This window comes from Sturnus vulgaris, chromosome 32, assembly GCF_052056855.1.
Source record: "Sturnus vulgaris isolate bStuVul1 chromosome 32, bStuVul1.hap1, whole genome shotgun sequence".
In the NCBI taxonomy this organism is placed as follows: Eukaryota; Metazoa; Chordata; class Aves; order Passeriformes; family Sturnidae; genus Sturnus; species Sturnus vulgaris.
Window position 1 is genome coordinate 154,602 of NC_142274.1, and position 21,206 is coordinate 175,807.

At 60.6% G+C, this 21,206-nt stretch overlaps 3 protein-coding genes across 3 annotated transcripts; all 3 read left to right on the top strand.

Moving 5' to 3' along the window:
• The first annotated feature begins 13 nt into the window (after positions 1-13).
• Positions 14-6,115, top strand: LOC148220674 (soluble scavenger receptor cysteine-rich domain-containing protein SSC5D-like). Its single transcript, XM_088154818.1, has 11 exons — positions 14-77; positions 274-422; positions 533-586; positions 1,032-1,355; positions 1,763-1,848; positions 1,932-2,015; positions 2,462-2,569; positions 2,998-3,193; positions 3,949-4,260; positions 4,785-4,910; positions 5,946-6,115. Exons 2-11 carry the CDS (start codon positions 356-358, stop codon positions 5,984-5,986), a joined length of 1,398 nt encoding a protein of 465 aa, XP_088010944.1. The 5' UTR covers positions 14-77; positions 274-355; the 3' UTR covers positions 5,987-6,115.
• Positions 6,116-6,276: 161 nt separating this feature from the next.
• Positions 6,277-9,779, top strand: LOC106864322 (uncharacterized). Its single transcript, XM_088154811.1, has 2 exons — positions 6,277-6,423; positions 6,881-9,779. Exon 2 carries the CDS (start codon positions 6,889-6,891, stop codon positions 9,628-9,630), a length of 2,742 nt encoding a protein of 913 aa, XP_088010937.1. The 5' UTR covers positions 6,277-6,423; positions 6,881-6,888; the 3' UTR covers positions 9,631-9,779.
• A 4,793-nt stretch (positions 9,780-14,572) lies between these two features.
• LOC148220675 (serine/threonine-protein kinase SBK2-like) lies at positions 14,573-18,609 on the top strand. The gene is made up of 3 exons (XM_088154832.1): positions 14,573-15,112; positions 15,823-16,025; positions 16,912-18,609. Exons 1-3 carry the CDS (start codon positions 14,899-14,901, stop codon positions 18,373-18,375), a joined length of 1,881 nt encoding a protein of 626 aa, XP_088010958.1. The 5' UTR covers positions 14,573-14,898; the 3' UTR covers positions 18,376-18,609.
• Positions 18,610-21,206: the final 2,597 nt, after the last annotated feature.

The window sequence follows — 21,206 nt, forward strand, 5'->3', positions numbered from 1 at the left end:
AGCCGTTCCAGGGAAAAAAAAAAAAAACAAAAAAACGGGAACGGCCGAGCCGGGAGCACCTGGGGGAGAGAGAGAAGGTAAAGCTCACCTGGGGAGGGGGGACACACCTGGGACACACCTGGGACACACCTGGGACACACCTGGGACACACCTGGGACACACCTGGGGAGGGAAACCAGGTGTGTGGGACCTTAAACCACTGGGGGGCCTCACCTGTCCCATCCCCTCACCTGTCCCGTCCCTCACCTGTCCCGTCCCTCACCTGTGCTCCAGCTCAGCCTGTCTCGAGACCTCACCTGGCCACACCTTCTCACCTGTGCCTGCCCTCACCTGAGCTCACCTGAGCTCACCTGCCATGAGGATTTGGGGCCTCCTTTACCTGCGGGCCCACCTGGGGCTGCTCCTGCACCTGGGGCTGTGCGGTGAGTGGGGGAGGGGGACAGGTGAGTGGGGGGGGACAGGTGAAGGGGAGGGGACAGGTGAGCCCCTGGTGCCCAGGTGAGCACACCTGTCTGTGCTTTGTGTGTTCCAGGTGTGCCACCAGGTGAGGCCGTGCCACAAACAGGTGAGGCCCCGACACCCTCAGGTGAGTCCTTGGTGTGCCCAGGTGAGCCTGACACACCCAGGTGAGCCCCAGGTGTGCCCTGGTGTGCACAGGTGAGCTCCTGGTGCCCAGGTGAGCCTCTGATGCTCAGGCTGACCCCAGGTGTTCCAGACTCACCCCAGGTGTGCCCAGGTGTGCTCAGGTTGACCCCAGGTGTGCCCAGGTGTGCCCAGACTCATCCCAAGTGTGCTCAGACTGACTCCAGGTGTACCCAGGTGTGCCCAGACTCACCCAGGTGTTCCCAGACTCACTCCAGGTGTGCCCAGGTGTCCCAGACTCACCCCAGGTGTACTCAGGTGTGCCCAAGTGTGTCCAGGCTCACCCCACATGTCCCAGGTGTCCCAGGTGTGCCCAGGTGTGCCCAGGTGTGCTCAGGCTCACCCCAGGTGTTCCAGGCTCCCACACCTGTGCCCGTCCCCTGTCCCAGGTGAGCCCGAGGAGGGCCAGGTGCGCCTGGCCGGGGGCCCGCACAGGTGCGCGGGGCGCGTCGAGGTGTTCCACGCGGGCAGGTGGGGCACGGTGTGCGACGACACCTGGGACCTGGCGGACGCGCAGGTGAGCTGCCGCCAGGTGCGCTGCGGCCCCGCCCTGACGCTGGCGGGCTCAGGTGAGTTCGGGCCAGGTGAGGGCCCCATCTGGCTCGATGACGTCACCTGCAGCGGGGAGGAGGCGGCGCTGGCGCTTTGCCCCGCCCACACCTGGGGAGAGCACAACTGTCACCACGGGGAGGACGCAGGTGTGGTGTGTGCAGGTAAGGACAGGTGTGTGCAGGTAAGGACAGGTGTGTGCAGGTAAGGACAGGTGAGATATGGACAGGTGAGAATGGACAGGTGTGCTCAGGTATAGACAGGGGAGCATGGACAGGTGAAACATGGACAGGTGAGAACGGACAGGTGAGACGTGGACAGGTGTGTGCAGGTAAGGAGAGGTGAGAGTGGACAGGTGTGTACAAGTGCAGACAGGTGAGCATGGACAGGTGTGTGCAGGTATAGACAGGTGAGCATGGACAGGTGAGCATGGACAGGTGTGTGCAGGTAAGGACAGGTGTGTGCAAGTGAGACATGGACAGGTGCACTCAGGTGTTCTCAGGTGTTCTCAGGTGTTCTCAGGTGTGTACAGGTGTACCAGCTGTGCCACTCCCACATTCCCCCCCCACAGGTGCCGATCCCTCACCACATCCCCAGGTGAACCCCCAGGTGCATCTCCAGGTGAATGCCCGGGTGAATCCCCAGGTGACCACTCAGGTACAGCCCCAGGTGCATCCCCAGGTACAGCCCCAGGTGGGCGCTCAGGTGCTCGCCCAGGTACAGCCCAGGTGTGTCCACAGGTGAATCCCCAGGTGCCCTCACACCTGGATGCTCAGGTGGACGCTCAGGTGAATCCCCAGGTGGACACTGAGGAGCGCTTGAAGGTGAGGCCCTGGGTGTGTCCCTCCCCAGGTGTGTCCCCAGGTGTGTCCCTGTGTCCCCAGGTGTGTACCTCCCCAGGTGTGTCCCTCCCCAGGTGTGTCCCTCCCCAGGTGTGTCCCCAGGTGTGTCCCTGTGTCCCCAGCCGTCCCCAGGTGATCCCAGGTGTGTCCCCAGGTGTCCCCAGGTGATCCCAGGTGTGTCCCCAGGTGTCCCCAGGTGATCCCAGGTGTGTCCCCAGGTGATCCCAGGTGTCCCCAGGTGCCCTCAGGTGTCTCCCCAGGTGTCCCCAGGTGTGCCCAGGTGTCCCCAGGTGCCCTCAGGTGTCTCCCCAGGTGACCCCAGGTGTCCCCAGGTGTGTCCCCAGGTGTCCCCAGGTGATCCCAGGTGTCTCCCCAGGTGTCCCCAGGTGTGCCCAGGTGTCCCCAGGTGACCCCAGGTGTCTCCCCAGGTGCGCTTGGTGAACGGCTCGTCCAGGTGCATGGGCAGGGTGGAGGTGCTGCACAAGCACAGCTGGGGCTCGGTCTGTGACGACACCTGGGACATGGCGGACGCACAGGTGAGCTGGGGACACACCTGGGACACACCTGGGGGTGGGGACACACAGGGGACACACCTGTTCTGGTCTCTCACCTGTCACCTGCCCAGGTGATCTGCAGCTCCCTGTTCTGGTTTCACACCTGTTCTGGTTTCACACCTGTACTGGTTTCACACCTGTTCTGCTCTCTCACCTGTTCTGGTCTCTCACCTGCCCAGGTGATCTGCTGCTCCCTGGGCTGTGGCACCGCCCTGGCCGCACCTGGGACACACCTGGGCTGGTTTCACACCTGTTCTAGTCTCTCACCTGTTCTGATCTCACACCTGTTCTTGTCTCACCTCTTCTGGTCTTTCACCTGCCCAGGTGATCTGCTGCTCCCTGTTGTGCTCTCTCACCTGTTCTCGTCTCTCACCTGTTCTCGTCTCTCACCTGTTCTCTCACCTGTCCAGGTGATCTGCCGCTCGCTGGGCTGTGGCACCGCCCTGGCCGCACCTGGCCACGCCCGTTTCGGGCGGGGCCCGGACCCGATCTGGCTGGACGGGACTCACTGCACAGGTGAGGAGCTCACCTTGGCCCAGTGCCACCTGCACACCTGGGGGGAGCACAACTGCGGCCACAGCGAGGACGCCGGCGTCGTGTGCTCAGGTGAGTCAGCTGTGCTCAGGTGTGCTCAGGTGTGCTCAGGTGAGTCAGCTGTGCTCAGATGTGCTCAGGTGTGCTCAGGTGAGTCAGCTGTGCTCAGGTGTGCTCAGGTGTGTTCAGGTGGAACAGGTGTTCTCAGGTGTGCTCAGGTGAGTCAGCTGTGCTCAGGTGTGCTCAGGTGTGCTCAGGTGTGTTCAGGTGGGACAGGTGTTATCAGGTGTGCTCAGGTGAGTCAGCTGTGCTCAGGTGTGCTCAGGTGTGCTCAGGTGTGCTCAGGTGTGCTCAGGTGTGTTCAGGTGGGACAGGTGTTATCAGGTGTGCTCAGGTGAGTCAGCTGTGCTCAGGTGTGCTCAGGTGTGCTCAGGTGTGCTCAGGTGTGCTCAGGTGAGACAGGTAGGACAGGTGGGGTCAAGTGGGACAGGTAAGCCAGGTGGGACAAGTGGGACAAGCGTGCTCAGGTGGGACAGGTGGGGTCAGGTGAGACAAGAGGGACAGGTGGGGTCAGGTGGGACAGGTGGGCTCAGGTGTGCTCAGGTGGGGTCAGGTGGCACAGGTGAGACAGGTGGGAGAGGTGGGCTCAGGTAGGCTCAGGTGGAACAGGTCGTCTTAGGTGTACTCAGGTGAGACAAGTGGGACAGATGGGCTCAGGTGTGCTCAGGCAGCTCAGGTGTGCTCAGATAATGTAGCTGTGAGGTAGAGGTGGCACCCAGGTGTTCCCAGGTGCACCCAGGTGTGCCTCACCCTCCCCTCCCCCGCAGGTGCCAACCCCCCCCAGGTGCGGCTGCAGGGCGGCCCCGGGCCCTGCTCGGGCCAGGTGCAGGTGCTGCTGAACCACACCTGGCTGCAGGTGTGCGGCCTCACCTGGGGGCTGCCCGAGGCTCAGGTGCTGTGCAGGCAGCTGGGCTGCGGCCCCGCCCTCAGCGCACCTGTGGGGCCTCACCTGCCGGGGGAGCCGCACCTGGCCGGCCTCACCTGCCAGGGCTCCGAGGACTTCCTGGTCGAGTGCCGCGGGCTCAAGACAGGTACCTGTGCCACAGGTGTGGCCATCGTGGCCTGCGCCGAGCTGCCAGGTGAGTGAGGTACCTGCGGCCAGGTGGGCTCAGCTGGGCTCACCTGTGATCTCCTGTGTTCACCTGTCCTACCTCTCACCTGTCTCACCTGTTCCATCTTTCTCCCATCTGCCCCTCACCTTCACCTGTCTCACCTGTTTGCCTCTCACCTGTCTCTATCTCACCTGTCCCACCTGTCCATCTCTCACCTGTCCATCTCTTACCTGTCTGTCTCACCTGTCCATGTCTCACCTGTCCATGTCTCACCTGTCTGTCTCACCTGTCCATGTCTCATCTGTCTCACCTGTCCATATCTCACCTGTCCATGTCTCACCTGTCTGTCTCACCTGTCTGTCTCACCTGTCGTTGTCTCACCTGTCTCACCTGTCCTTGTCTCACCTGTCCGTGTCTCACCTGTCCCTGTCTCACCTGTCTCTCACCTGTCTCACCTGTCCGTGTCTCACCTGTCTCTCACCTGTCTCACCTGTCCATATCTCACCTGTCCGTGTCTCACCTGTCTCTCACCTGTCTCTCACCTGTCCCAGCCCCGCCCGACTCCTGTTCGCTGCTGGAGGCTCTGTTGGGGGTGGGGGCGGGGCTCAGCGGGGCCCTGCTGGGCCTTTACCTGTGCACCAGGTGTGCCCCCCCCCGCCTGGGCCAGCGCCGCGCAGGTACGGCGGGACCGGGACCCCAAAAACCCCAAAACTCTGCCCAAAACTCCCCAGGTGACCCCAAAACCCCTCACAGGTGACCCCAAAACCCCCCAGGTGACCCCAAAACCCCCCAGGTGACCCCAAAACCCCTCACAGGTGACCCCAAAACCCCCCAGGTGACCCCAAAACCCCACAGGTGACCCCAAAACTCCCCCCAGAACCGTTCAGGTGACCCCAAAACCCCACAGGTGACCCCAAAACTCCCCCTAGAACCGTTCAGGTGACCCCAAAACCCCTCAGGTGACCCCAAAACTCCCCCTAGAACCGTTCAGGTGACCCCAAAACCCCTCAGGTGACCCCTCCCAAAGGCACCTGAGACCCCTCAGGACCCCCCAAAATCCCCCCAGGACCCCCCAAAATCCCCCAAATCCACCCAAAACTCCCCAAGATTCCCCAAATCCCCCCCCCCAAGGACCCCCAAATCCACCCCAAATTCCCCCTAAAACCCCCCCAAAATCCCTCCCAACTCCCCCCAGGATCCCCCCAAATTCCCCAGGACCCCCCAAATCCCCCCCAAAATTCCCGAAATCCCCCCAGGACCCCCCAAATCCCCAAAATCCACCCGACCCCCCCCCCCCCCCCCCAAATCCTGCCGGGGGGTTTTGGGGCGGGGGGTCTTGACGGGGTCCCAGGGGGGGTTGAGAGGAGTTTTGGGGGGTCCTTGGGGGATTTTGGGGGGTCCTGGGGAATTTGGGATGGATTTGGGGGGTCCTGGAGGAATTTGGGGGGTCCTGGGGAATTTGGGATGGATTTGGGGGGTCCTTGGAGGAATTTGGGGGGTCCTGGGGGGGGGTTGGGAGGGATTTGGGGAGGTTCGGGGAATTTGGGGGAATTTTGGGGGGGTCCTGGAGGGGTTTTGGGGAATTTGGGGTGGATTTGGGGGGTTCCTGAGGATTTTGGGGGCTCTGGGGGGGTCGGGAAGGTTTTGGGGGGGTTCCCCCAAAACCCCCCCAGGACCCCTCTGATCCTCCCCCCCCCCCCCCCATTTCCCAGGTGAGCCCCTGCTGCCACAGGAGCCCCCCGAGCTCACCTGAGCTGTAGGAACCTGGGACACCCCCAAACCCGCTCCAAATTACCTTGAAGTACCCCCCAAAAAACAATAAAAACCAGTAAAAACCATTAAAATCAGTAAAAACCATTAAAACCAGTAAAAACCATTAAAACCAGTAAAGGCCGAGAGCTCAGAAACGGGCGCGGGACTCCATTACCCAGAACGCACCGCGCGCGGTTCCGGTGAGGGGGCGTGGCCTGGCCTGAGGGGGCGTGATCTGATTGGCGGAGGCCGAGGCGGGAAGGCGGAGGGGGCGCGGCCTCGTGAGGCGGAGGGGGCGTGGCCTCGTCAGGCGGCGCGGCCCGGGCATTGCGCGGCGGCGGCGGCAGCGCCGGGCCCGGTTCTGTCCCGGTTCTGCCCCGGTTCTTTCCCGGTTCTGTCCCGGTTCCGGCCCCAGCGGAGCGTCCGCGAGCTCGGCAGGTGAGCGAGGAGCGGGCGAGGAAGAGGAGGAAGAGGGGGAGGAAGCGGCGGGGCCTGCGTGGGGCGGGCCTGGAGGAGGCGGGGCCTGCAGGGGCTGAGGGGAAATGGGCGGGGCCTGGAAGAGGGGGCGGGGCCTAGAGCGCCCAGGACACGCCTCCGGTTTGGCCACGCCCCCAAGGTCGGATTTGGGGTCTCACCTGCACACCTGGGGTGGGTCTGGGGTCTCACCTGTCCCCCCCGTATTAGGTTTGGGGTCCCACCTGTCCCTGTGTGCTGGATCTCGGGTCTCACCTAGCCCCGTGTATTGGGTCTGGGGTCTCACCTGTGTCAGGTCTGAGCTCTCCCCTGGTCAGATTTGGGCCCTCACTTGTCCCAGATCTGAGCTCTCACGTGTCCCAGGTCTGGGCTCTCACCTGTCCCAGGTGCAGCCTCTCACCTGCAGCCATGTCCCCCTCAGGTGCGGCCATGGCGGGCACGGCTCCCCCCGCAGGTGCCCCCGAGCACCCGTTCACCTGCCGGGAGTGCGGCAAATCCTTCCGCTGGTCCTCGCGCCTGGCGCATCACCTGCGCAGCCACACAGGTGAGCGGCCCTACAAGTGCCCCGAGTGCCCCAAGGCCTTCAAGGGCTCCTCCGCCCTCCTCTACCACCTGCGGGGCCACACAGGTGAGCGGCCCTACACCTGTTCTACCTGCGGCAAGAGCTTCAAGCGCTCGTCGCTGCTGCAGACTCACCTGCGCGTGCACACGGGGCTGCGCGCCTTCAGGTGCGCCCAGTGCGGCCTCACCTTCAAGTGGGCCTCGCACTACCAGTACCACCTGCGGCAGCACTCAGGTGAGAGGCCCTACCGCTGCCCCACCTGTCCCAAGGCCTTCAAGAACTCGTCCAGCCTGCGGCGTCACCGCCACACCCACACAGGTGAGCGCCCGCACACCTGCGCCACGTGCGGGAAGGGATTCGCCCAGGCCACCAACCTGCGGCAGCACCTGAGGGTGCACACAGGTGAGCGGCCGTACACCTGCGCCACGTGCGGCAAGAGCTTCACGCACTCGTCCAACCTGCACCTGCACCGGCGCACGCACGGCCCCGCCCCGCAGTGCCCCACCTGCGCCGCGCCCTTGGCCTCGCACACCTGCCCGCAGCGGCACCTGCAGGGCCCCGCCCCCGCCGCCGCCCCCGCCTCACCTGAGCCGCTCTGGAGGCCGCTGGGGGTCACCTGCGCCGAGCAGGAGGTGATGGACACGGCGGCCCCGCCCCCGGCCCCGCCCCACCGCTGCCTCACCTGCGGCAAGAGCTTCAAGAACGGCGCGGGGCTGGCGCGGCACCTGCCCGGCCACGAGCGGCCCAGGTGCGCCGCCACCCCCAGAGCCCCGCCCCACCTGGCCGCGCCTCCGCCAGGTGAACCCGCGGCCGCCGCCGAGCCGCCGGCTCCGCCCGAGCGGCCGTACAGGTGCGGCGAGTGCGGCAAGGCCTTCAAGGGCTCCTCGGGGCTGCGCTATCACCTGCGCGACCACACAGGTGAGCGGCCCTACACCTGTTCCACCTGCGGCAAGAGCTTCAAGCGCTCGTCGCTGCTGCAGACTCACCTGCGCGTGCACACGGGGCTGCGCGCCTTCAGGTGCGCCCAGTGCGGCCTCACTTTCAAGTGGGCCTCGCACTACCAGTACCACCTGCGGCAGCACTCAGGTGAGCGGCCCTACCGCTGCCCCACCTGTCCCAAAGCCTTCAAGAACTCGTCCAGCCTGCGGCGTCACCGCCACACCCACACAGGTGAGCGCCCGCACACCTGCGCCACGTGCGGGAAGGGATTCGCCCAGGCCACCAACCTGCGGCAGCACCTGCGGGTGCACACAGGTGAGCGGCCGTACACCTGCGCCACGTGCGGCAAGAGCTTCACGCACTCGTCCAACCTGCACCTGCACCGGCGCACGCACTCGGCGGCGCGGCCCTTCCGCTGCCCCACCTGCCCCAAGGCTTTCGTCATGGCCGCTTACCTGCAGCGGCACCTGCGCACTCACGGCCCCGCCCCTCGCCGCTCACCTGGCGCCGCACCTGCGCCGCCGCCCACCGCGTACCTGCTGCTGCCCGCGCCGCAGGGGCTGCGCATCCTGCCCGCCCCCGGCCCCTCCCCCCGCAAGGTGCTGCTGCTGCCCGCCCCGCCCGGCCACGCCCGGACACACCTGGCGCAGGTGGGCAAGGGGCAGCACACCTGGCAGAGCGTGCTGGTCATACCTGGGGCGGGGCACGAGGGGGCGGGAGCAGGGGTGCAGCTGCAGGTGGCTGAGGTGACGGGGGTCACAGGTGTGACAGGTGCCACAGCGGTAGGTGTCACAGGTGTAGGTGTGACAGGTGTCACAGGGGTCACAGGTGTCACAGGGGTCACAGGTGTGCAGCTCCAGGTGTTGCCGGTGGGCCCAGAGGTCACCAATGTCCAGGTGCAGGGCGGTGAGGTCACAGGTGCCACAGGGGTCACAGGTGTCACAGGTGTAGGTGTCACGGGTGTGACAGGTGTGACAGGTGTCACAGGGGTGCAGCTCCAGGTGCTGCCGGTGCCCTCAGAGGTGACCAATGTCCAGCTCCAGCCGTTGTCATCACCGGAAGTGACCAATGTCCAGCTCCAGGCCCTGCCACCACCACCGGAAGTGACCAATGTCCAGCTCCAGGTGTTGCCACCACCTCCAGGTGTCACCAGTGTCCAGCTCCAGGCCCTCCCGCTGACCTCAGGTGTCACCAATGTCCAGCTCCAGGTGTTGCCACCACCTGAGGTCACCAACGTCCAGCTCCAGGTGTTGCCACCACCACCTGAGGTCACCAATGTCCACCTGGAGACAATGGAGGAGGTGCCCGGTGCCCACCTGGACATGTCAGAGGTGCCCAGTGCCCACCTGGAGACATCGGAAGTGCCCAGTGTCCACCTGGAGGTGCCCAGTGTCCACCTGGAGGTGCCCAGTGCACACCTGGACATGTCAGAGGTGCCCAGTGCCCACCTGGAGACCACGGAGGTGACCGATGTCCACCTGGAGGTGCCCAGTGCCCACCTGGAGACCACTGAGGAGGTGCCCAGTGCTCACCTGGACACTTTAGAAATGACCACTGTCCACCTGGAGGTGCCCAGTGCCCACCTGGAGGTGCCCAATGTCCACCTGGACACATCAAATGTGCCCAGTGCCCACCTGGAGTCCACAGAGGTACACCTGGAACCCCCCTAGGAGGTGCCCAGTGCCCACCTGGACACCTTGGAGATGACCGATGTCCACCTGGAGGTGGTCAGTGCCCACCTGGACACACCTTGGAGGTGCCAAGTGCCCACCTGGACATGTCGGAAGTGACCACCTGGAACCCCGGGAAGAGGTGCCCAGTGTCCACCTGGAGGTGCCCAGCATTCACCTGGATACACCTTTGGAGGTGCCCAGTGCCCACCTGGACACATCGGAGGTGCCACCCCCCCACCTATCACCTGCACAGGTGCCCAGTGCCCACCTGGAGCCCTCCAGCTGCTCGTGGCCAGGGGCACCCCGTGCCCACTGTGGGGGGCACCTGCACACCTGTGCCCGCAGGTGAGGGGTGCCAGGGTGTGCCTGGGGGTGCCAGGAGCTCACCTGAGCTCACCTGGCCCAGGTGTTCCCGTGTTCCCCCCGTGTCAATAAAGGCGCCGCTTCCCCCCCCACCCAGTGCGGTTTGTACTTCCGGGAGGGGCGGGGCCAAGGGAGGGGCGGAGCCAAAGGGAACCAATGGGTAACGGGGGCGGGGCCAACAGAAGGGGCGTGGCTTAAATAGTGGGCGGGACCAATGGGGTGGGGGGGTACTGGGAATCACTGGGGCCGTACTGGGAGATGAAACTATCCCAGTCATTCCCAGTATGGCCCCAGTACAGTCCCAGTGATTCCCAGTACGGCCCCAGTATGGTCCCACTGATTCCCAGTATGGTCCCAGTAGAGTCCCAGTGATTCCCAGTATGGCCCCAGTATGGTCCCAGTGATTCCCAGTATGGCCCCAGTATGGTCCCAATGATTCCCAGTATGGTCCCAGTACGGTCCCAGTGATTCCCAGTATCTCCCAGTATGGTCCCAGTGATTCCCAGTATGGCCCCAGTGATTCCCAGCATGGCCCCAGTGATTCCCAGTATCCCCCAGTATGGTCCCCGTGATTCCCAGCATGGTCCCAAGTGATTCCCAGTACGGCCCCAGTGATTCCCAGTATGGCCCCAGTGATTCCCAGTATCCCCCCAGTATGGTCCCAGTGATTCCCAGTATCCCCCAGTATGGCCCCAGTGATTCCCAGTATCCCCCCAGTATGGCCCCAGTGATTCCCAGTATCCCCCCAGTATGGTCCCCGTGATTCCCAGCATGGTCCCAAGTGATTCCCAGTACGGCCCCAGTGATTCCCAGTATCCCCCAGTATGGTCCCAGTGATTCCCACTATGGCCCCAGTATGGTCCCAATGATTCCCAGTATCGTTCCAGTATGGCCCCAGTGATTCCCAGTATCCCCCAGTATGGTCCCAGTATGGCCCAGTCCCTGCCAGTTTATCCCAGTCCCCCCCAGTGTCTCCCAGTTTATCCCAGTTCCCTCCCAGTCCCTGCCAGTTTATCCCAGTTCCCCCCAGTCCCTCCCAGTCCCTCCCAGTTCCCCGCCCCCCCCCCCGGTTATTTTGGGTCCCCCGCACCTGTCCCTGGCCCCGCCCCTCCCCCACCCGGGCCCCGCGCCAGCGCCCCTCCCCCACCGGGACAGCGCCCGGGAACTGGGATAAACTGGGATAAACTGGGGGGGAACTGGGATAAACTGGGGGGGAACTGGGAGGGACTGGGAGACACTGGGAGGAACTGCGGGGAACTGGGATAAACTGGGATGGACTGGGATAAACTGGGAGGGACTGGGGTGACTGGGATGAACTGGGGGGAACTGGGAGGGACTGGGAAGGACGAGGGGGACTGGGAGCACTGGTGTGAACTGGTGTGAACTGGTGTGAACTGGAAGCACTGGAGTGTACTGGTCTGAACTGGGAGGACTGGTTTGTACTGGTCCGTACTGGTTTGAACAGGTGTGAACTGGGAGCACTGGTCTGTACCGATCTGTACTGGTTTGAACTGGTCTGTACTGGTCCATACTGGTCCATACTGGTCTGTACTGGTCCATACTGGTCCATACTGGTCCGTACTGGTCCATACTGGTCCGTACTGGGAGCCCTGGGCCGGTCCCAGTTGTGCCCCGGGAGGAATTCGGGACCGCCCCTCCCCCCCCCGGCCACCTGTGCCCGCGTTAATTAGCGATGATTAATTACCGGGGAGATTGACCCCGGGGATGATTAATGACCCTGGGAGTGATTAATGACCCTGGGAGTGATTAATGACCGGGGGATTGATTACCGGGGAATGATTAATTACCCTGGGAATGATTAATTACCCGAGGGATTGATTACCGGGGAATGATTAATTACCCTGGGAGTGATTAATTACCCGGGATGTGATTAATTACCCGAGGGATTGATTACCGGGAATGATTAATGACCTTGGGGAATGATTAATAAGCGGGGGAACCTATTAATTACCCGGGGAATGATTAATTACGGGGGAATTGATTACCGGGAATGATTAATGACCCTGGGGAATGATTAATGACCGGGAACGTTTTAATTACCTGGGGAATGTTTAATTACTGAGAATGTTTAATGACCAGGAATGATTAATTACTGGGAGTGTGATTAATTACCGGAGGGATTGATTAATGACCCTGCGGAATGATTACTTTTAAATTAATTTAATAATTAATGTTTTAATTACTGGGGAGGGGTGATTAATGACCGGGAATGATTAATTACTGGGAATGTTTAATTGCCGGCGGTGTGATTAATTACAGGGACTGTTTAATGACTGGGGTTTATTAATTACCGGGAATGATTAATGACCCTGGGGAATGATTAATTACCCGGGGGTGTGATTAATTTCGGGAATGTTTAATGACTCTGGGGAATGTTTAATTACCGGGAATGATTAATGACTGGGGGTGATTAATGACCAGGAATTAATTACCGGGACTGATTAATGACTGGGGGTGATTAATGACTGGGGGTGATTAATAACCAGGAATTAATTACCGGGAATGATTAATTACCGGGAGTGGTTAATGGCGGGGGGATGAGGAGCTGCCCTCAGGGGTTAATTAGCGGCAGGGGTTAATTAGCGGCAGGGATTAATTACGGGGGAAGGGCAGCGACCGCGACAGGTGCGGGAGCAGGTGCGGGGGGGAGGGGCGGGGGGGACGGGGGGAACTGGGATAAACTGGGAGGGACTGGGGGAAACTGGGAGGGACTGGGGGAAACTGGGAGGGACTGGGAGGGACTGGGGGAAACTGGGAGGGAACTGGGGGAAACTGGGAGGGACTGGGGGAAACTGGGAGGGAACTGGGGGAAACTGGGAGGGAACTGGGATAGACTGGGAGGGACTGGGGGAAACTGGGAGGGACTGGGGGAAACTGGGATAGACTGGGAGGGACTGGGAGGGACTGGGGGAAACTGGGAGGGACTGGGGGAAACTGGGATGGACTGGGATAAACTGGGATGGGACTGGGATGGGCCCAGTCCTTGGCACAGGGTTTGGGGACACCAGTACGGCCCCAGTATGGCCCAGTATAGCCCAGTATAGCCCCAGTATAGCCCAGTACGGCCCCAGTATAGCCCAGTATGGCCCCAGTACAGCTCCGTGCACCCCCAGGGACACTCTGCCAGTGGCTCCCAGTATATCCCAGTCCATCCCAGTATCCCCAAATCCCCTCCCAGTGCCCCCAAATCCCCCCCCAGTCCATCCCAGTATATCCCAGTATATCCCAGGACATCATCCCAGTATTCCCAAATGCCCTCCCAGTGCCTCCCCTGTCCCCCCCGTGTCCCCCCCCGTGTCCCCCCCGTGTCCCCCCCGTGTCCCCCCCGTGTCCCCCCCGTGTCCCCTCTCTGTCCCCCCCGTGTCCCCTCTCTGTCCCCCAGTGTCCCCCCAGTGTCCCCTCTCTGTCCCCCCGTGTCCCCCCCGTGTCCCCCCGTGTCCCCCCCGTGTCCCCGTGCCCATCTTTGGCCGTGTCCCCCCCGCTGTCCCCGCGCTGTCCCCGCGCTGTCACCGCGCAGGTGACAGAGCTCGGCTCAGCGGGGCGGTGGCACCGGGAAACTCTGAGTCACAGCCGGGGGCCACCGGGGGGGACACGGGGACAGCGAGGGGACAGCGGGGACACCTGGGGACACCACCTGGGCACAGCGACAGCGGCCGGAACACAGGTGAGACACCTGCGGCACCCTGGGGACAGCGGGGGGACTCTGGGGACACCCTTGGGGACAAGTGGGGACAGCTGGGGACACTCGGAGCCATCTGGGCCCCTCTTGGGGACCCTGGGGGCACCCTGGGGACAGCTGGGGACCCTGGGGACCCTTGGGGACAGCTGGGGACCCTGGGGACACCCTTGGGGACAGGTGGGGGACCCTGGGGGCACCCGTGGGGACACTTGGGGACAGGTGGGGACCCCTTGGGGACAGGTGGGGGACCCTGGGGGCACCCTTGGGGACAGCTGGGGAACCCTGGCGACAGGTGGGGACGCTTGGGGACAGCTGGGGACACTCGGAGCCATCTGGGCCCCTCTTGGGGACCCTTGGGGCACCCTTGGGGACACTTGGGGACAGTTGGGGACAGGTGGGGGACCCTTGGGGACACTCGGGGCCATCTGGGCCCCCCTTGGGGACACCTGGGCCACCCCTGACACGGGGGGCACGGGGGGCACCGGGACAGGTGGCACTGGAGGGGAGGGGACACAGGGACAGGTGGCACTGGAGGGGAGGGGACACAGGGACAGGTGGCACTGGGGGCACTGGTGGCACTGGGGGGGGGGAGGGGACACAGGGACAGGTGGCACTGGGGGGGAGGGGACATTGAGGACACTGTGACAGGTGGCACTGGGGGCACTGGGGGGGGGAGGGGACACTGGGACAGGTGGCACTGGGGGCACTGGGGGGGGGAGGGGACACTGGGACTGGTTTATACTGGTCCATACTGGGTTATACTGGGTTATATTGGTCTGTACACGGTTTGTATTGGTTTGTACTGGTTTGTACTGGTTTGTACTGGTTTGTACTGGTTTGTACTGGTTTGTACTGGTGTACTGAGTTATGCTGGGTTATACTGGTCCATGATGGTTTATACTGGTCCATGATGGTTTATACTGGTCCGTACTGGTTTATACTGGTCCGTACTGGTTTGTACTGGTCCGTGCTAGTCCATGCTGGTCCATACTGGTTTATACTGGTCCGTACTGGTTTATACTGGTCCATACTGGTTTGCCGGCCATGGAGGCCCCCCTGGAGGCCCCTGAGGATGATGAAGGTGACGAGGGAACTGGGCTGGGTTATACTGGTTTATACTGGGATCTATTGGAATATACCGATCTATACTGGCCCGTACTGGTCCATACTGGTTTATACTGGTCCGTACTGGTTTTCAGGCCATGGAGGCCCCCCCGGAGGCCCCCGAGGACGATGACGATGAAGGTGAGGATGAGGAGCAGGTGGCGCAGGCTCAGGAGCGCCTCCTGCAGGCGCTGATGGCGCGCACGGCGCGGGAGCTGCCCCGGCGGGAACTGGAGCGGGACTGGGACATACTGGGAGAACTGGGCAGCGGCTCCTACGGCCGGGTGGTGCTGGCAGAGCCCCGGGATGGAGGTGAGAGCACACCTGGGCACACCTGGGATACACCTGGGCACACCTGGGCACACCTGGGATACACCTGGGGACATCTACAGACACACCTGGGCACACCTGGGGACACCTGGGAGACACCTGGGGGCACCTGGGGACACACCTGGGGACACACCTGGGGACACCTGGGGATATCCACAGGCACACCTGGACACACCTGGGATACACCTGGGGACATTTACAGACACACCTGGGATACACCTGGGTACACCTGGGATACACCTAGGGACATCTACAGACACACCTGGGCACACCTGGGGACACCTGGGGACACACCTGGGGACACACCTGGGGTACACCTGGGATACACCTGGGAACACCTGAGCAGCGGCTCCTATGGACGGGTGGTGTTGGCAGAGCCCCGGCAGGGAGGTGAGAGCACACCTGGGCACACCTGGGGACACCTGGGCACACCTGGGGACACCTGGGGATCACCAGGGTAATTCTCTCCTAGGTGTGCCCAGGTGTGCTACCTGTCCCAGGTCTGTCAGTTCCTGTCCCCAGATGTGTTCCTTGTCCCCAGGTGTGTCTGTACCTGTCCCGGGTGTGCCCTTACCTGTCCCAGCTGACCCAGGTGTGTGTGTACCTGTCCCAGGTGTGTTCCTTGTCCCCAGGTGTGTTACCTGTCCCAGGTGTGTGTGTACCTGACCCAGGTGTGCCCTTACCTGTCCCAGGTGCGCGGGTGGCGCTGAAGCTGCTGTCCAAGGAGCGCACGGCCAGGTGCGGTTTCCTGCGGGAGTTCTGCACTCACCTGTGCCTGCGGGGGGCGCTCACCTGTGTCCAGGTGCTGCCGCTCGCCTTCGAGACCCCCACGGAGTTCGGCTTCGCCCAGGAGCTCGCACCTGCCGGGGACCTGTGCGGGCTCCTCACACCTGGGGTGAGTCACAGGTGAGGGACAGGTGTGGGACAGGTAGGGACAGGCGTGCGCAGGTGTGCCCAGGTGACCTCTCAGGTGAAAGGGCACAGGGTGGGTGACAGTGCTGAGTGCCCCCAGGTGACCCCAGGTGTGTGTCCCATCCCCAGGTGTGACCCTAGATGTGTTACCTGTCCCCAGGTAGGTGTCCCAGAGCCGCAGGTGAATCACTGCCCCTCCCAGCTGACCCCAGGTGTGTCTCCCACCCCCAGGTGACCCCAGGTGTGTCTCCCATCCCCAGGTGTGTCTCCCACCCCCAGATGTGACCCCAGGTGTGACCCCAGGTGTGTCTCCCGCCCCCAGGTGACCCCAGGTGTGACCCCAGGTGTGTCTCCCGTCCCCAGGTGTGTCTCCCGCCCCCAGGTGACCCCAGGTGTGACCCCAGGTGTGTCTCCCGTCCCCAGGTGTGTCTCCCGCCCCCAGGTGACCCCAGGTGTGACCCCAGGTGTGTCTCCCGTCCCCAGGTGTGATCCCAGGTGTGTCTCCCGTCCCCAGGTGTGTCTCCCGTCCCCAGGTGTGACCCTAGGTGTGTCTCCCGTCCCCAGGTGTGTCTCCCGTCCCCAGGTGTGACCCTAGGTGTGTCTCCCGTCCCCAGGTGTGACGCCAGGTGTGTCTCCCGTCCCCAGGTGTGACCCCAGGTGTGTCTCCCGTCCCCAGGTGTGTCTCCCGTCCCCAGGTGTGACCCCAGGTGTGACCCCAGGTGTGTCTCCCATCCCCAGGTGTGTCTCCCGTCCCCAGGTGTGACTCCAGGTGTGTCTCCCGTCCCCAGGTGTGACCCCAGGTGTGTCTCCCGTCCCCAGGTGTGTCTCCCGTCCCCAGGTGTGACCCCAGGTGTGTCTCCCGCCCCCAGGTAGGTCTCCCGGAGCCGCAGGTGAAGCGCTGCGCCGCCCAGGTGTCCTCAGCCCTGTCTTACCTGCACGGCCACGCCCTGGTTCACCGTGACCTGAAGCTGGACAATGTCCTGGCCTTTGACCCCGAGTGTCACCTGGTCAAACTCGGCGACTTCGGCCTCACGCGGGTCCTGGGCTGGCAGGTGCGGCCCCCGCGAGGCCCCGCCCCTTACGCCGCACCTGAGCTGTGGCACCTGCGCTCAGGTGAGGCCTGGCTGAGGTTGGAGCCCGCTCAGGACACCTGGGCCTTCGGGGTGCTGCTCTTCGCGCTGCTCACCGGCGCCTTCCCCTGGGCCTCACCTGAGCGCTCCGACCCCGCCTTCCGCCGCTTCCGCGCCTGGCACGGCCGCACCTGCGCAGGTGAGGCCCCGCCCAGGCCGCCGCGCACCTGGAGGGGTTTGGGGGAGGCGGCGCTCAGGTTACTCAGGGGGTTGTTACATCCCTTACCTGGGCGGAGGTGCCCGCCCGGGGAGGTGCTCAGGTACCTGGGTAAGCCTTGGGCAGGTGAGGGGGGACAGGTGAGCGCGGTGGGGGAAGAGGGGAGCGGGCAGGGATCGTCCTCAGGTGAGAGTGAGAGCGGCCAGGTGAGCTCTGCAGGTGAGGAGGGACAGGTGAGCTCTGCAGGTGAGGAGGGACAGGTGAGCTCTGCAGGTGAGGGGGAACAGGTGAGCTCTGCAGGTGAGGAGGGACAGGTGAGCTCTGCAGGTGAGGGGGAACAGGTGAGTTCTGCAGGTGAGAGCCCTGCAGATGAGAGGGGGACCAGCCAGGTGAGCTCTGCAGGTGAGGGAGAACAGGTGAGCTCTGCAGGTGAGGAGGGACAGGTGAGCTCTGCAGGTGAGGAGGGACAGGTGAGCTCTGCAGGTGAGGGGGAACAGGTGAGCTCTGCAGGTGAGGAGGGACAGGTGAGCTCTGCAGGTGAGGGGGAACAGGTGAGCTCTGCAGGTGAGAGCCCTGCAGATGAGAGGGGGACCAGCCAGGTGAGCTCTGCAGGTGAGGGAGAACAGGTGAGCTCTGCAGGTGAGGAGGGACAGGTGAGCTCTGCAGGTGAGGGGGAACAGGTGAGCTCTGCAGGTGAAGAGGGACAGGTGAGCTCGGCAGGTGAAGAGGGACAGGTGAGCTCGGCAGGTGAGAGCCCTGCAGGTGAGGGGGGGAGCAGCCAGGTGAGCTCTGCAGGTGAGATCAGCCAGGTGAGCTCTGCAGGTGAGAGCCCTGCAGATGAGGAGGGGAGTGGCCAGGTGAGCCCCACAGGTGACTCCAGGTTTCCCAGTAGTGAGGTGGGGACACCTGGGCAGGTGAGGGAAACACCCGGAAGTTGGATAGAAACACCTGGAGGCGGGATAGAAACACCTGGACAGGAGAGGGGAACACCTGGAGCGGGGATAGGAACACCTGGGGTGAGATGGAAACACCTGGAGATGGGCTAGAGACACCTGGGGAGGGGAGAGAAACACCTGGGCAGGTGAGGGAAACACTTGGAGATGGACTGGGAACATCTGGAATGAGCTGGAAGCACCTGGCCAGGTGTGGGACTCACCTGGAGCGGGACAAGAACACCTGGCCAGGTGTTGGGCACACCTGGAGCGGGCAGGGAGCCCCGCCCGGGGTCACCTGTGCCCACCTGGGGATCCCGAATCCAATAAAATTCCCGGGATTTTTTTAATTAATTTTTTTTGCCTTTTTTTGCTTTTTTGGGGCTGTTTGGGTCTGGTGGGGGAGGGGCGGGGAAAAAATGGGGGGAAAAAACGGGAAATTGGGAAAAATGGGGAAAAATGGGAAAAATCGGGAAAAATCGGGAAAAATGGGATAAAAATGGGGAAAAAATTGGGAATTTGGGGAAAAATGGGGAAAAAAATGGGAAAAAATGGGGGAAAAAATGGGAAAAATTGGGAAAAATGGGGAAAAAATGGGAATTTGGGGAAAAATCGGGAAAAATCGGGAAAAATCGGGGAAAAAATGGAAAAAATGGGGAAAAAAATGGGAAAAAATGGGGGAAAAAAACCCGGGAAATTGGGGAAAAATGGGAAAAAATGGGATAAAAATGGGGAAAAAAAGGGAATTTGGGGAAAAATCGGGAAAAAATGGGGAAAAAAATGGGAAAAAATGGGGGAAAAAATGGGAAAAATTGGGGGGGAAAACCGGGGAATTTGGGGAAAAATAGGGAGAATTGGGATAAAAATGGGGAATTTCGGGAAAAATTGGGAAAAATGCGGGAAAATGGGATAAAAATGGGGAAAAAGGGGGAATTTGGCGAAAAATTGGGGGAAAATGGGGGGAATTTGGGGAAAAATTGGGAGAATTGGGATAAAAATAGGGAATTTGGGGGGAAATTGGGAAAAAAATGGGGAAAAAATGAGATAAAAATGGGGAATTTGGGGAAAATTTGGGAAAAATGGGATAAAATGGGGAAAAAAGGGGAAAAATGGGGGAAAATTGGATAAAAATGGGATAAAAACGGGGAATTTGGGGAAAAAAATGGGGAAAAATTGGGATAAATATGGGAAATTGGAGAAAAATGGGATAAAAATGGGGGAAAATGGGAAAAATGGGATAAAAATGGGGAATTTGGGGAAAAATTGGGAAAAAATGAAATAAAATGGGAAAATTGGGGGAGAAATGGGAAAACTGGGAAAAGTGGAAAAGAGAGGGAAAATTGGGAGGAAAATGCAGGAAAAATGGGGGAAAAATTGGGGGAAATTCAGGGAAAAGAGGGAATTTTAGGGGGGAAAAAATTAAAATTTGGGGGAAAAATTGGGGAAAAGAGAGAAAAAAAGGTGGGAAAATGGGGGGGAGGAAATTGGGGGAAAATGGGAAAATTGGGGGAAAATGGGAAAACTCAAGAGGATTTTTAAGGTAAATCCCACAAATCAAACAAATCCCATAAATCCCCATAAATTCCCATAAATCCCATAAATCCCATAATTCCCATAAATCCCATAATTCCCACAAATCCCACAAATCCCATAAAATCCCACAAATCCCATAAATCCCATAAATCCCATAAATCCCTATAAATCCCCATAAATTCCCATAATTCCCATAAATTCCATAAATCCCATAAATCCCATAAATCCCACAAATCCCACAAATCCCATAAATTCCATAAATTCCCATAAATCCTATAAATCCCATAAATCCCATAATTCCCATAAATTCCCACAAATCCCACAAATCCCATAAATCCCATAAATCCCATAAATCCCATAAATCCCCATAAATCCCCATAAATCCCCACAAATCCCACAAATCCCATAATCCCACAAATCCCACAAATCCCACAAATCCCACAATCCCCACAATTCCCATAATTCCCATAATTTCCCATAATCCCCCAATCCGGGCCCTTCCCCTTTTCGGTCCCCCCGGGACCTTTGGACTCTCGGGCGGTTCCGGGTCCGAAGGTTCCGCGGCTCCGCCTGGGAGCGACTCCCGCGGTGCCGGGAATTCCCGGAATTTCCCCTCACCCGGCGGATTTTGGGGAATTTCTCCAGATCCCGAAAACTTTTTGGGAATATTTCTTCAGAATCAGGTGAATTTTTGGGGAATATTTCCCCAGATCTCAGAGAATTTTTGGGAATTTCTCCAGATCCAGGTGAATTTTTGGGGAATTTCTCTCGATCCCGAGGAAATTTTGGGGAATTTCTCCAGATCCCGGGGGATTTTTGGGAATTTCTCCAGATCCCGAGGAATTTTGGGAATATTTCCGTCGATCCCGGAGAATTTGGGGAATATTTCCCCAGATCCCGGGGGATTTTTGGGAACATTTCTCCAGATCCCCAGGAATTTTTGGGGAATATTTCTCCAGATCCCGAGGAATTTTGGGGAATATTTCTCAAGATTCCGGGGAATTTTTGGGGAATATTTGTCCAGAACCCAGAGAATTTTTGGGAATATTTCTCCAGAACCCAGAGAATTTTTTGGGAATATTTCTCCAGATCCCGAGGAATTTTTTTGGGAATATTTCCCGTTTTTTCCTCATCTCCTTTTCCCCCCTTTCCCTTTTTTCCCCCTTTTTCCCCTTTTTTCCCTTTTCCTCTTTATTTCTTTTTCCCCTTTTCCCTTTCCCCTCTTTTCCTTTTTCCCTTTTCCCCCTTTTCTTCCTTTCCCTTTTTCCCATTTTTTTCCCTTTTCGTTTCTCCTCTTTTCCCCTTTATTTCCTCTTCCTTTCCCTTTTCCCTCCTTTCCCTTTTTTCCCATTTTTCCCTTTTTTCCCATTTTTCCCATTTCCCCCCTCATTCCCTTTTTCCATTCCCCCGTT